Source organism: Lytechinus variegatus, chromosome 7, assembly GCF_018143015.1.
Source record: "Lytechinus variegatus isolate NC3 chromosome 7, Lvar_3.0, whole genome shotgun sequence".
Classification (NCBI taxonomy): Eukaryota; Metazoa; Echinodermata; class Echinoidea; order Temnopleuroida; family Toxopneustidae; genus Lytechinus; species Lytechinus variegatus.
The window spans coordinates 39534532-39549408 of NC_054746.1; the positions used below are offsets into that span (position 1 = coordinate 39534532).

The 14877-nt window shown below is 35.6% G+C and overlaps 1 protein-coding gene across 2 annotated transcripts in view; it reads left to right on the forward strand.

Moving 5' to 3' along the window:
* Window positions 1-14877, forward strand: part of LOC121419262 (Golgi resident protein GCP60-like) — a 37572-nt gene that overhangs the window by 7449 nt on the left and 15246 nt on the right. Inside the window, exons 1-3 of one of the 2 annotated variants that reach the window (XM_041613647.1) lie at window positions 5028-5218; window positions 7832-7973; window positions 13321-13461. In XM_041613647.1, coding sequence (XP_041469581.1) covers window positions 13364-13461 — 98 coding nt within the window. In that variant the 5' untranslated portion in view covers window positions 5028-5218; window positions 7832-7973; window positions 13321-13363. Of the gene's footprint in view, window positions 1-5027; window positions 5219-7831; window positions 7974-13320; window positions 13462-14877 lie in introns of those variants that run through there. The other variant, XM_041613646.1, reaches the window with a different exon arrangement.

A 14877-nucleotide genomic window follows, 5' to 3' on the forward strand; every position in this document is an offset into this window, starting at 1 on the left:
ATTTCACGGGCACTGTGCCTCCATCATCGCATAAGCCTAAAACATTTTTTTACAGTGAAGGACGGCACAAAAGTAGAATTTGATTTTAATCAGTCCATTCTGTAATATATAGGCCTATAACTTCATGAAAAAAATCAATTGTTATCATAACTTGTAAATAGTGTAAAATAACTAACATTAGATTTTACTGTAAATAGACCTAGCAGGCCAGAGTATCTTACCGAGCTTTGTAGACTTTGTAGTAACCTCTTGTCGAGGCTCTGGCAGCTGCTTCTCGAATGAAGCGAGGGGTATAGTGAAGCGCAGAGCGCAACTGTTGAAATTACTTTTTAGGAAGCCATTTCGAAAAAACTTTGAGAGCCATTTTTGTTTTCACCAAAGCCATTTTTTGTTTTCATTATTCAGTGCCTGGTTTTGCACTGCAGTTTGTCCTGCTTGTTTACAATTCATTTAATTTTTAAACATTGTTTATTTAATTGCCTTTTATTTTTCTTAATTGTTTTTATTGTCTCACCTGCGAAGCAGAGTGAGACTATAGGCGCCGCTTTTCCGACGGCGGCGGCGGTGGTGGCGGCGGCGGCGTCAACATCAAATCTTAACCTGAGGTTAAGTTTTTGAAATGACGTCATAACTTAGAAAGTATATGGACCTAGTTAATAAAACTTGGCTATAAGGTTAATCAAGTATTACTGAACATCCTATTAGAGTTTCATGTCACATGACCAAGGTCAAAGGTCATTTAGGGTCAATGAACTTAGACCATGTTGGAGGGATCAACATTGAAATCTTAACCTGAGGTTAAGTTTTTGAAATGTCATCATAACTTAGAAAATATATGGACCTAGTTCATGAAACTTGGACATAAGGTTAATCAAGTATCACTGAACATCCTGCACGAGTTTCACGTCACATGACCAAGGTCAAAGGTCATTTAGGGTCAATGAACTTTGGCCGAATTGCCGATATCTGTTGAATTCCCATCATAACTTTGAAAGTTTATGGATCTGATTCATGAAACTTGGACATAATAGTAATCAAGCATCACTGAACATTTTGTGCAAGTTTCAGGTCTCATGATTAAGGTCAAAGGTCATTTAGGGTCAATGAACTTTGGCCGAATTGTGGGTATCTGTCGAATTACCATCATAACTTTGAAAGTTTATTGGTCTAGTTCATTAAACTTGGATATTATAGTAATCAAGTATCTCTGAACATCCTGTGCGCATTTCAGGTCACATGACCAAGGTCAAAGGTCAATGAACTTTGGCCGAACTGGGTGTATCTGTTGAATTACCATCATAACTTTGAAAGTTTATGGATCTGATTCATGAAACTTGTACATAAGAGTAATCAAGTATCACTGAACATCCTGTGTGAGTTTCAGGTCACATGATCAAGGTCACAGGTCATGTAAGGTCAATGAACTTTGGCCATGTTGGGGTTTTTTGTTGAATAACCATCATATCTCTGTAAGTTTATTGGTCTAGTTCATAAAAAGTGGACATAAGAGTAACCATGTATCACTGAACATCTTGTGCGAGTTAGAGTAGTATTCAAAGTCAGCACTGCTGCTATATTGAACCGCGTGGTGCAGGTGAGACGGCCAGAGGCATTCCACTTGTTATATTAATTGTTAAATGATTATTCAATTTAATGTTGTTCATTTAATGTTTATTGTTTAAATTGTATCTCATGTATTAACTTAACTAGACATTCTCACTTACAATTTTGTCTATCAAATTAAATAGCTTTAATATGGAAGGATGAATTTGATCTAATTTGACCAGAATTTGTACTTGGAGGAATCCTGTAATTCGTGTGGTCCGGCAGCCTTTCTTGGGTATAGTTTCCAAACTTCTTCAACAGTTATTTTAATGTCATTTTTGTCTGGGACATTGCTTAATCCAGAATGGAGGGGGCTCCAGCGATGAAGACTGAACAAAAATATTTCCTGAATTCTGTTGTTTCTTCTAGCCTCTGAGACTATCCTTCCCAAAGCTTCCCAGAGTGGTGGAATACAAGCTACTTCTAGTGGTTTGGCCTTAATGAATTTGCAAAAGGGTTTGGGGATTTCAGTTCTCTGGCTAGTCTCAACAACATCTCTCAAATAATAATTGTATCTCTTTCTAAATCTCCCGTCGTGACTTCTTCTAAACTTTCTATAATGTTTGTCCTGTGTATAGTAGAGTCACAACCTATAAACCAATAAACTATTTGTCAAAAGGCCATCTGTACCAGCTCAAGTTTTCAAATTTGTACGCTATTTCTGATCTGGCAAATTATCCCGATCTGAACAATCTTAAGATTATTTGTAATGGAGATGCAATCATTGGGATAGTTCACTGGATTAATCTCGAGATTGCAAGCCCAAGTCAACTTAGGATTCTTTGCAAAATAGCACGCTATTTTCGCATTATCTCGCTAATTTACAGGTGCGGACGCACTTGGGTTTATGGTGTCGCACCATAATGCATCGATGCCTTGCTCGAGCTGGTGGAGATGGGTATCTTGAATCTTGAGATTAATCGCGAAGAGGGCAGATCGGGCTAAAATCTTGAGATTGAGCAAACATGGGCTGATGCAGCACCACCTAAAGAGTCTTGTGGTCACCCAGTGTATTGCAACTACAGTACTTTACTAATGAAAGCTTTGTATGGATATTGGCAGAATTTTTCTAATTTTTGAGCTTCAATTCTGCTTTCCTATATTTTAACTAAAATTTCTGATTTTGGGGTAAATCGGTATTCAACGTCTGTATTGTGCAACTAACACATTCCACAATATTAAACGGCTGCAGCACTCCATTGCTAGCAACCAACGATTTCATTCTAAAATTTCTCTCATAAGTTCACACTTTGCCACTCTCCACCCAGGTGTTAAATGGGTACCCGCTACCCAGTAGGATGTGAAAATAGTTGTACATGTAGCTTGTCCAGCATTGTATGTGCCTCATTGGCTGGCTAGAATACTCCCTAGGGAGCAAAGAATGTGCATATATGTAGTGTGCCGGAATGACTGATTGAATCCAGTGTCCAGGGTAATAATAAATCTGTATTAAAATGCAAATAATATGTACAATGTATTTATTACCCAGCTCATCATTATACAGTTGGTCTGGCAGATTTAATAGCAACTGGGCACAATAACAATTTTGCCTACTTTTATTGTCTTTATTACTGGATCTACTTGAATAATAAACTTCTTTCCTGCAGCAAATTGTCCAGGGTGGTGTTTTGTGAAATACATGTTTTACTTAGAGTCACATTTAAGGACGTTCCACTGTTAAGATTGTGTGCATCATAATCTGCGCATATTTTACTCTGCACTTCGCAATGTCACAATGGACGAATAGGTGATTAATTAGCCAGGTTGTCAGTTGATTTTCCTTTGATCTGCATTCTCCTGGCATATCAGATGTTTTATTTATGTTTACATCTCTTAAGTAGGCCTATAGGCTATACCATCCTCTAAAGCTTTGCAAATTTTGGTGAAAATTAGGCCTTGGCCAATATGGAATTTCATTGCTGATCCGATCTGCCAATTTTTTTCCTCCCTGTATCTGCAAATACCGATACGATCCGATGTACAGAACTAAAATTACAGATATGGTAATGCAAACATTTGTCAGCTACACTATCAATGCATATCATATATAGTAGATAACCTCCCACTCACGCCAAACAGCCCAAATTCGTGGTAAAAGTTTAAAAACGTCAACAAAAGTACAAAAGCCATACTGTAACATTGTTTTCTCTTAGTAAGTTGTTTCAATTTGTTTGTTATCATTGTTACTTTGTGAGGCTGGTTATTAAGACGGAAAAAATGTGTACGGCGAGTTTGAGGTACCGTACAGGTATGGTATATGGAAGGTGCCATGACATGTTTTGGTCAGTGTGTGAAGGCTTGAGGCCCAAAAATGGCGTGTACATTAGTGCAATTTGGAAATCGTACAAATGAAACAATTGTAGGGGGAAATACAAATTGCGTAGGTAAGAACTATCAAAATATAATGAAATATCTTCGGGTCAGTAAATAAATATTACTTTTTATCTGTATCTTTCATCAACTGGAAAAAAATTGTAATCATGTTTTTATCCAATCTGCAATCATCTCATTCATCTGTAAATTGACACACATGTGATAGTCGGCTTACTTCACTCAGTCGATTTCAAGTTTTAGCGTGCGTCTTCAGAAAAGTTTGTAGACAATCGCAACTTCTGCACAATGTTACTAGAGGTTTACAGGATATTGAACAAGTACCAATACTATAGCCATGCTATCATTATTCATGAAAAAAGTCCACAAATTCTTTTATGTATTGAAGAAAAACAGGGAGAAAACTAGGAAAAACTTGTTCACAACCAGCCACAGCATGATACCATCGGTTACGCATCGGCCATTCATCAAAAATATTACAGACACCTATGTTTTGCTGATGTGGCAAAATGTCGGGTATTGGACATTGTTGGGTAAGGCCTAGTGAAAATGACATGGGTTTTTAAAAAATTGCAGCATTTTTTTACTCCGCAAATTTGTTACAGAATTGTCAATTTTTTTAGATAGATTTTTGTGATCTTTTTGCACCATTTTGAAGAATTAAAGGTGCTGATATGAATACACTCCTGAATTATGCTGTGAAATTTGATGAAATATTCATGGATTTTGACTGAGTAATAGATCTTTAAACTCAATTTAGTAAGCCCATGAGGTCTAAAAATGCTGAAACGTTTTTGGTATTTGGATATTTTATGGACATTCACTATTGGTAATCATGAACAGGATGGGTATCTTAACAAATCATTTGTAATTTTATTTGTAATTGAAGGAAGTAATTGAGCCCAACCTTGATTGAGGAAAATTTATGAAGCTAAAGACGGGCTCATTTAAATTTTCACAAATGCCAAGCAAATTTCACTGCAGGGTGAAGTCCCTCATGAATAGCTCATCAAAGTGTAACCTCTTGATGAAATGGAATATCCCCTTATGGTTTGCTGCTATAAACGAGAGTGCATATCCAGCCACACAGAAATTGCCTGTTCTCTCTATCACTTCATTAACATTTCCGTCTGTCTACTGCTACACATGACCCCTAAGCTCTCTCCATCATCAGGCTTTTCAAGTCCAGAGATATTCTATGGCTGCATCTTGCCGCTGTGCTTTTGTGATATTTGCTTACCACGGGGAAGACATTAACATTTGATGTGGATGGACACCAATTGTGAGTCTCTTATGCACCTTCTATAGATACTGTAGCTATGACAAAAGAATTTTCAGTGATGCTTTATAATTAAGTGGACTAGAATTCTATTCCATGTATGTTTTCATTTTGAGGAGCTTTGTTTACAGTGTGCATGTGATTAGGAGGCTGAAACCATCAGGATATGATTTGAAATTAAAAGAGGAAGCATGTTTATTACAAGATTTTCAGCAGGTTCATCATCTGTTCTTTCCAATTGTATGAGCTACTATATATGTTCTATGGTGTATGATTACAGCTGTTTTCTTTGTTCAAGTTCACAATGTATTGTTGTTATCAACTGTCCATTTCTGTCTCTATTTTGTGTGTTTTCTTTATTACAAGAAAACTTTAGATTAAACAATGCATTGGATACATATTTCATGTATGATTTAATATGAACATAAACATTTGCATAGTTCATTCAATTTGGATTGTTATAACATTTATAATACTATTTAATCTTTGAAAGCCTCAATATACTGTCCAGGTAAGCCTGCAAAAATTAAACTGTTGGCATTGAAGAAGAAAGAGCAGATCCAGGTACAAGTTATATGATCAGCTTCAGGGCAAGACTTATGGTAAAATATCTAGTTAGCAATGTATGTGAAGCTACAAGTAAACATCGGATATCCTTCTGGATCTTCTGCCTAAAAAATGGAATGAGTTTTTGCGTTTTGCTGGTGTTACAGTGCAATGCTAGTATGATATTTCAAGGGGCATGTCTTGGTACTTTGCTGGCTTCAGCAGCAAATAGAAGATGAAGATAAAACAACAACACAGAAAACAAGATATATTTGCTGGTATATAAGTTTGACTCATTTTGTTTAAATGGTTGCATTAAATTTCATCTTTTATGTATAGATATGGGTGTAGAAGACTAGAATACAATCTGACAATAGTTGCATTGAATGTCACAGTGCATTTATTTTGTAGTAAAATGAACAAAATTTGGGGTCTATGTATTATTCCCGAGGTGATTTTTGTTCAGTTCCTTATAGACCTTTCAGAGTGTCATAAAATCCATGTTGGATTATGGGGACTAGACACATATATTTGACCCCTTTATTGGAAAGCATACATGTATAGTTCTTGATTACATGAACTGTGTAAATTACTCCCTGTGCATGAAGACAAGATAGGTGTTTATAGTGCATGTTTCAAATGAGGAAATACAATACACCAGTCATACGACCTATACGTTTATTTCAATGAAAAACAAATTTAGCAAAAAAACTTGTAGAAAAGGATCTAAAGGTGTTTTAGAGAAAGACTGATGATAAATAAAATGAAGTATTTTACAACATATTAGCCATACACATACCTTTGACCCATGATGTAAACTTTTGTTTGAAAAGAATGATATAGAAAAAGCCACAATCACAATTGTAGTTTTGTAGACATACAATGATAATCATGTATGATAATAATACCTCTTATCTACCAAGGGTAGCCACTATCAGTTGTAAGCTGTTCTTCCATCGGGCCCTGCAAAACATAAACATAATACATTATTATTACCCTTCTCCATTCTCATGCAAGAAGGCAAAAGTTCCCATTTTTAAAGTCTTTGGAATGACTCGGTTGTGGATTGAACCCACGTCCTCCCATTCATGAGGCGGGCACTCTAACCACTGAACCACTATGTGCATAAAAGTTCTTCTAGGCTGTTTGCTGCATGTAGCACTTATTGATTTTGTAATATAACCATTTGTTATATTCGCTTTGTGAATTGTCATTATACATCATATAAAATGATGCATGATCTGTTAATGATTATTTTGAGATTAGTGCTTATTGTTCAGAATCAGTGTACATTAAATCACAATGAACCAAAATTTGAATACCATGCATTGATATACTGTTGAAAGGATTGTTAGGACAGTGTCCATTAAAAGACCTTTCTCTTTTTCTTTTTTCCATCTCTCCATCCCACCTCTCTCTTGTCATGCCTGAGCAATTATACAGAGTAAAAAGGAAATTGAACATGTATAAATTTATTCTAGTTTACTCTATGAACTTAAATTGATTCTAGAATAGTTTAAAAGGGGTTAGAATAAATGTCTAAAAATCTAAACAACTGTATTTGAATAAATATTAGAAATTTACCAGATCTCTTCATGTACATGAAGTAACCCATGTTGTACAGAGCATTTTTACTGTGTATCATTGATGAGAATAATAACATTTTTAAGACAGTTCACAGAGATTGTTTATTGGTCTTTGAGTGGAAGGTATGGCTTTCAAATAATTTTAGCCCTATGATCATTTTCTTTCTTTTTTCTATAAACATTCTCTGGCCTCTTGCTTGATTTTAGTTTTATGAATAATTCACTCAATCCTTGTTAAGTCTCCTCTGTTTCCACTTTCTCCTTCAAAGCATGGTTCCACTTAAAATAATTTCACAAAGCATTTTTTCAACTTCAGCTCTTCTCACAACTTCATCTTTAACTTTTTTATATTTAAATACTTTATTCTTTGAAAAATGTGTTTCTTGGTTTTATTTTATTTGTTATTCAATGCAGCATACATGTAGAGCACTTCTAATCCCTATTTTGCACTAAGCAATTTTTTAATCTTTTTTTTTCTCAACAGAATTTGAAGGGAAAGCAATCCATCTCACATACAAAGATAAGCTGAAGCTAGTTGCATTTACCAAGCAAATCACCGTTGGTAAATTAGATGCCTCAAAGTTACCTCCCCCTGGATATCTAGATGTTGTTGGAAATGATAGGAGGTAATGTGTTGTGTGTTAATATCATGTACTACTTGTATTGATGTGATATATCTCATTATTATTACAAAAGCCAAATTTAATGATGACAAATACTGTCACCATATGTGAAAACAAGCCATCATCAATGATTGATGATGGCTTGTTTTCACATATGGTGACAGTATTTGATCAATGTATTTCTAGCCTCATTAAAGTACAAGTCCACCCCCAACAAAAAGTTGATTTTGATAAAAGGAGAAAAATCTAATAAGAATAACACAGAAAATTATGACATTTTAAAGTTTTGCATGATTTCACAAAAAACAGTTATGCACATCCTGATCCGTATGCAAATAAGGGGACTGATAACATCACCCACTCACTATTTCTTTTGTTTTTCATTACATGAAATATGAAATATTTCGATTTTCTCCTCATTGCCATGTGAAAAAATGTTTTATTCCTCCAAGAACATGTTGAATTACAATTGTTTAACATTTTGTGGTTCAATCGAAAGGGTCTTTTTTGTCAAATCTGTAAAAAAAAATACATATTTATAATTAAAAAAAAAAACAATAGAAATACTGTTAGTGAATTAGGGACATCATCAACTCTCATTTGTATATCACTGAGTTGTGAATATTTATTGTCTTATGAAAAATAAACGAAACTTTAAAATACCGGTACCATAACCTTTTTTATTTTACATCCGATTTGGATGAAATTTTCAGCGTTATTCTTCTTTGATTTTTTTGTATTTACTAAAACCAAGCCTTTTCTGGGGTGGACTTGCCCTTTAATGAGGGTCAAACTTTTCTTTTGAGAGGATATTCAAAATAAAACTATAAAGACTTTAACTTAGATTTTATTATTTTCCACCATACATTACATGTATAGTATGTTCATGATGAATCTTTGACCAAAGTTGGTCCTGAAGAAGAGACCATTTAAGAATAAGATGATCAGACAGCATGGATATAAATACATACATCCAATTTAGAGATTTTCATGCCTGTGGCATGTTCCAGTAATCTAAAACTGGTAATCAATATTAAGAGCTAAAGTAAAAGGAATAAGAAGATGTGAACTTTTAACAAGATGGAGGATGAAGCAGATCAGATATAATCTTTCTTAGCATGAAATATCTATAAATGACACATTTTTGTCTCACCTGCGAAGCAAAGTGAGACTATAGGCGCCGCTTTTCCGACGGCGACGGCGGCGGCGTCAACATCAAATCTTAACCTGAGGTTAAGTTTTTGAAATGACATCATAACTTAGAAAGTATATGGACCTAGGTAATAAAACTTGGCCATAAGGTTAATCAAGTATTACTGAACATCCTATTAGAGTTTCATGTCACATGACCAAGGTCAAAGGTCATTTAGGGTCAATGAACTTAGACCATGTTGGAGGAATCAACATCGAAATCTTAACCTGAGGTTAAGTTTTTGAAATGTCATCATAACTTAGAAAATATATGGACCTAGTTCATGAAACTTGGACATAAGGTTAATCAAGTATCAATGAACATCCTGCATGAGTTGCACGTCACATGACCAAGGTCAAAGGTCATTTAGGGTCAATGAACTTTGGCCGAATTGGGGATATCTGTTGAATTCCCATCATAACTTTGAAAGTTTATGGATCTGATTCATGAAACTTGGACATAATAGTAATCAAGCATCACTGAACATTTTGTGCAAGTTTCAGGTCTCATGATTAAGGTCATAGGTCATTTAGGGTCAATGAACTTTGGCCGAATCGGGGGTATCTGTTGAATTACCATCATAACTTTGAAAGTTTATTGGTCTAGTTCGTTAAACTTGGACATTAGAGTAACCAAGTATCACTGAACATCCTGTGCGTGTTTCAGGTCACATGTCCAAGGTCAAAGGTCAATGAACTTTGGCCGAATTGGGTGTATCTGTTGAATTACCATCATAACTTTGAAAGTTTATGGATCTGATTCATGAAACTTGTACATAAGAGTAATCAAGTATCACTGAACATCCTGTTCGAGTTTCAGGTCAAATGATCAAGGTCAAAGGTCATGTAAGGTCAATGAACTTTGGCCATGTTGGGGTTTTTTGTTGAATAACCATCATATCTCTGTAAGTTTATTGGTCTAGTTCATAAAAAAAGGAAATAAGAGTAACCATGTATCACTGAACATCTTGTGCGAGTTAGAGTAGTATTCAAAGTGAGCACTGCTGCTATATTGAACCGCGTGATGCAGGTGAGACGGCCAGAGGCATTCCACTTGTTTATCATTGTTATTATACAAACATGTCTATCAATTCGTAGTGAAATATTGAACATGTCCGTGAATTTTGAAATAACTTTCTTCGGTTAAAGGTAAGGTGGATTTGGGTGTGTCATTTTACCATCAAGGGGCATTTCTAGAATATTGTGGAAACTCGGATAACTATGTCCTTGTATTATGTAGTGGTCCAGGTTCAAACCAAATCAATGTGCATGTAGTCTACATTTTATGTAAACCCCTTATCACAAAATAACTGTAAATTACAAGAACGTGATCATGCCCAGAATAGTCTGTGACTCTGTGTATTTAGATGAAGACTTTTGTGTAGTTTTGAACCTGCAACACTCCAATTCCTACACTAAAGATTCAAATTATCTTCCTGTACATCTCAGTTTCCTATGATTTGCTTTCACAAGATGGAATAGTCTCTGTAAAAATTTATATGGACATGGTAGTTTTTGAAAGTACCTACATGTTTTTTTTTTTTCTTTTTAATTCTTTGAGGGTTATAAAAATATGATCTGCTTGTTTCAACACTGACCAAATAATTAGTATTTCCTGATCTGGGTAGAATTCACAATCAGAAAATACCAGGTGGAGTCAAAGGGTATTTTTGCACCTAATGAACAATATAATCCACCTACCAAACCAATTATCTTCCTTCAGCAGATGTCCACGAGAATAATGGATGATTTGGGTTGAATGACAATGGGGCACTAATAGCTCCATATTAGTGTTTTGACACCAGCTCTAACACTGTATTTGAAATCAGGCTGTTGGTGAGGGGTGCTTGTGTTGAATAGTAATAATGATTTACTGACTGTTATCTGCACAGTTGACACTGACAATGTGTAAGAATGTAAAATCTTTGAGCTCTCTGCTGACATTAGCCCCCAGGATTCGGGAAATTGTGATTTCAAATTCAATGTTGGTGTTGATATTGGCATTCTGAAGCACATGAACGGAATAGAAATATCACAGTGAAATCAACTTTTTTACAGTTAACACAAGTGCAATTTAAATGTGTTTTAAAGACTTGATGATGTTGGCATTTTTATTTCTTGATTGATTTAGAATTCTAGTAGATTTTGCATGAGATTGAAGTGGAATTTCTATAAAATTCAATTTTCATTGTCAAGAATTTCCTTGTAAAGTACAAACTGTGGCCAGGGCAATCACATCTTCACTCAGTGATAATTGACGATACAATTGCTATCATCTTTCTGTATCCAACTCATTGTTGGTCTGTAGGGGCTCAGTTCAAGACTTTTTTCAAGCTCTCAACACCAATATCTACTAAAAAATGTATCAACCATATTTTTCACTTGCCTGTGATTAATTTTCTCTGTTTACCTAGTTTGATTGTACTCTTTCTATTCAAAGCATCCTGATATCGGTGCAGACTTTGTTTTCATAATCTAAGGGTAAAGTATTCAATATGCTATCAGTTGGTGAAAATCAATTTAGTACTAAGAAGAAGGTAAACCCCAAAATTTGCAACCTCCCTTGTGAACCCAAATACTGAATTATGATCTCAACATTTTCATTTTTTTTAATTATTATTATTATTATTTATTTGACCAATATAAAAAGAACAAATACAATACATCAGAAAACGATTACACCTTTACATACATGCACAGAAATGTGGGAGTGGCAAGTGGGTTAGGGGGTACAAAAGTGAAATTTAGCACTTGCCTGGAGGCATGTCCCGGGGGGGGTACTCAGTATATAATGCATAGTGGGTATGTGCCGCGGAGGGGACCCCCATTTTTACACTCAAATTTCCGTTCCAAGGCATAGCATTTTTGTCTTATTGAGAAAAAGAACAAAGAAAGCCGCTCCAAGGCATAGCATTTTCTTCTTATTGAGAAAAAAGAAGAAAGAAATCCGCTCCAAAGCTTCGCATATTTTTTGTTACGCCGTTCCGGTCGCATTGATATGCTACAAGGAGCTGCAATTTGGTGAAAAGCGGCCGTAAAGCGCTTTTCGACCATCGCCTAAGCTCGAGCGCACCCGGCGGAGGCCGCGCTAGCTGCGTCATGCACGATTGCCCGTTCCATAGGGATGCATACGCACTCACAGATATACGGAGATCCGTTCCGAGGACCCCCGTTGTCACAAACATTTGTAGTTCAGAAGCCAGTTCCGAGGACACTCCATTTTACTATAAGCCCGCTCCAAGGCCCCCGTTTTTTGCCTCGCCCGCGGCACACCTCTACCACTTTTTTGGTCGAGTGCCCCCCCCCGGGAAGCATGTGCCCCCACCGGGAGGCATGTGCCCCCACACATGCAGCTCCCATGACATAAATCAATCTCTTACACAAAATATTGCACATTAAAAATTAGGAATGCAGAGTAAGGGGGGGGAGGGCAAAACAAACAAAGGAAGTAGAGATGTATTGGGCATATTAATGAATATTAACACTGCAAAAGCTGCAGAAATATATAACATTAAATAAAAAGCATGTGGTGCTTAATGGTAATTGATATAATCATTGCATTGTTGAGTTATATATAATTATTACAATAGGTATCGTTTTGGTCAAGTATTGGATTAAGACAGGATTGATTAATTTGGATTTTAATTAATGTGTGAAAGGCGTAGAGTCAGATTTCATAAAAAGCCATGATAGATAAAGTAAGTGTGTTTTGAATGTGTGGCAACAGGATTAGATAAGGATTGTGCTACTTCAATAAAATTGAGCTTGGATTGTCGAGTTAAGCATTGCAAAGAGTTACTTCAAAAGGTCATACCTGCATGGTATTCAATTCCTTGATCTATTTTCAGTCATTTTTATTTTGGCTTTGTGTTGAAATGTCATGGTTGAACGCTTGAAGCACTGATAAGTGATAAATTTAAGTTGCAAGCATTACAAAAACTGTTTTCCCAGTTTTGTAGCATTTTCTTTTTACAGATAAGGACATGGAAAATGGCTCCTTAAAAATCACTTTACATGTCTATTCGACGCCTGTCAGTGCAAAAAAAAAAGATTAATTCTTTCATTTCCTTAGATAAAGAAATTTTTTTAAATGAAAGTTTTAAATATAGACTTTAAGAATGTACATTGATATTTTTCCTTGTGTCCCTTTACTCTGCAGAAAAGAATGGCAAGCATTAGGAGATTTGAGTAAAGAAGATTGTATGCTTCAGTTCTGTGAGTTGCTTGAGACTCGTTGCCCACAGCTACAGCCTTATATAGAAGCTCATCGGAGAGAGAAAGAAGAGCAAGAGAGAAAAAGGTAAATATTTGAAAAATAAAATATTGATGCAATTGACAGATGGTAGCAAGCTGGCAGGAAAGATATATGTTTGTATTCACCATTGGAAGAAAATAAGACACCGTTCTCACTACCGTCCTAAAACTAGTTTACTGGAAACTAGTTTAACGTGTAATGAGAACGGTCGAAGCGGTCTTGGAAGCGATCTTCCAAACCAGTTCAGAAAACCACCTAGTGATTGCTTTGCCTCCTTAAACAGGTTTTAGTGTAAGTGAAGACACAACTGTTCTTCGGGAAGCGATCTTCGCACATTTTATAGCATGCTACTCCACACATTGTGTGTGGAATCACTGGAATGCCTACGCTGTGGTTTCAAATTTTGCGCGAAACATGTCACCCTACTGAGAGTGTTCCCATAGCAACATGACCGCTTAACGTGAAGTGGTTTTGAAAACTACTTTTGAGTAATAAAATGGGAACACTAGCAAAGCGATCTTCCAAACTGGTTTCCTGAAACGGTTTCCAGTAAACCAGTTTTAGAAAGTATAATGAGAACAGTGTCTTAGCCCTTAAGTTGATTGAGGATTGCAGTTCATCCCAAGATATTCTTGGTTGGAGAGTCTAAGGGGGAGTTGCAAGTAAATATTTGCAATCAATTGCAAATATTTACTTGCAATTCTACAACTGATAGATCAATTTAACTGTAGCAAATGAGATTACACTCCATGTTTCAACGAGCAGATTAGCAATCAAAATCATGAAATTGTTGTTAATTGCAAGACATATTGATTAAGGGACCAAAAATAGACTTGCAATTGATTGCAAGTTTCTTGCAACATTCCATTAGAGATAGAACTTGGATGTGTGTGTTGAAGAAAACATGCAATCTGTAGATTCTTACATTCATAGCTCACTCAATCTCTCTCCTTTTATGATGTCCTACAAAATGAAAATCTCATCGGAACAGGCTACTTGTCTTTATTTGCATTGTACTTTCCCGATACTTTGCCCTTCTAATAGTTGAAAAATGTGCTCATCCAAGTTTCTATACTTTGTCTTGATTGAGTCTTGTATGATGTATTGTTCTTTAAAGGGGAAGTTTACCTTGATCTCAAGTTGGTTTTAAAGAAAGCATGAGATCTGTCAAAGTGTGAAACATACATAAAGATTGGGTGAAAAGTCCTCAAATATCTACAGAATTAATCTTTTTTTTTTACATCACAGTAAGTAGCTACATAAAGTCCATAAATTGCATTTTGCCTCTGATTTCTAGTAATCAGGCTTATTATTTCATGAATGCTGCTATAAAAAAAGGTGTATTTTATCATCATGAACAATTGCAATTGCAGATTTCTCCAAATTTCTCCTTTATCAAAACCAACTCGATATATTTAGAAGTTATTAAGCTTAAATGATCAGTTGAAATATTGAATCACG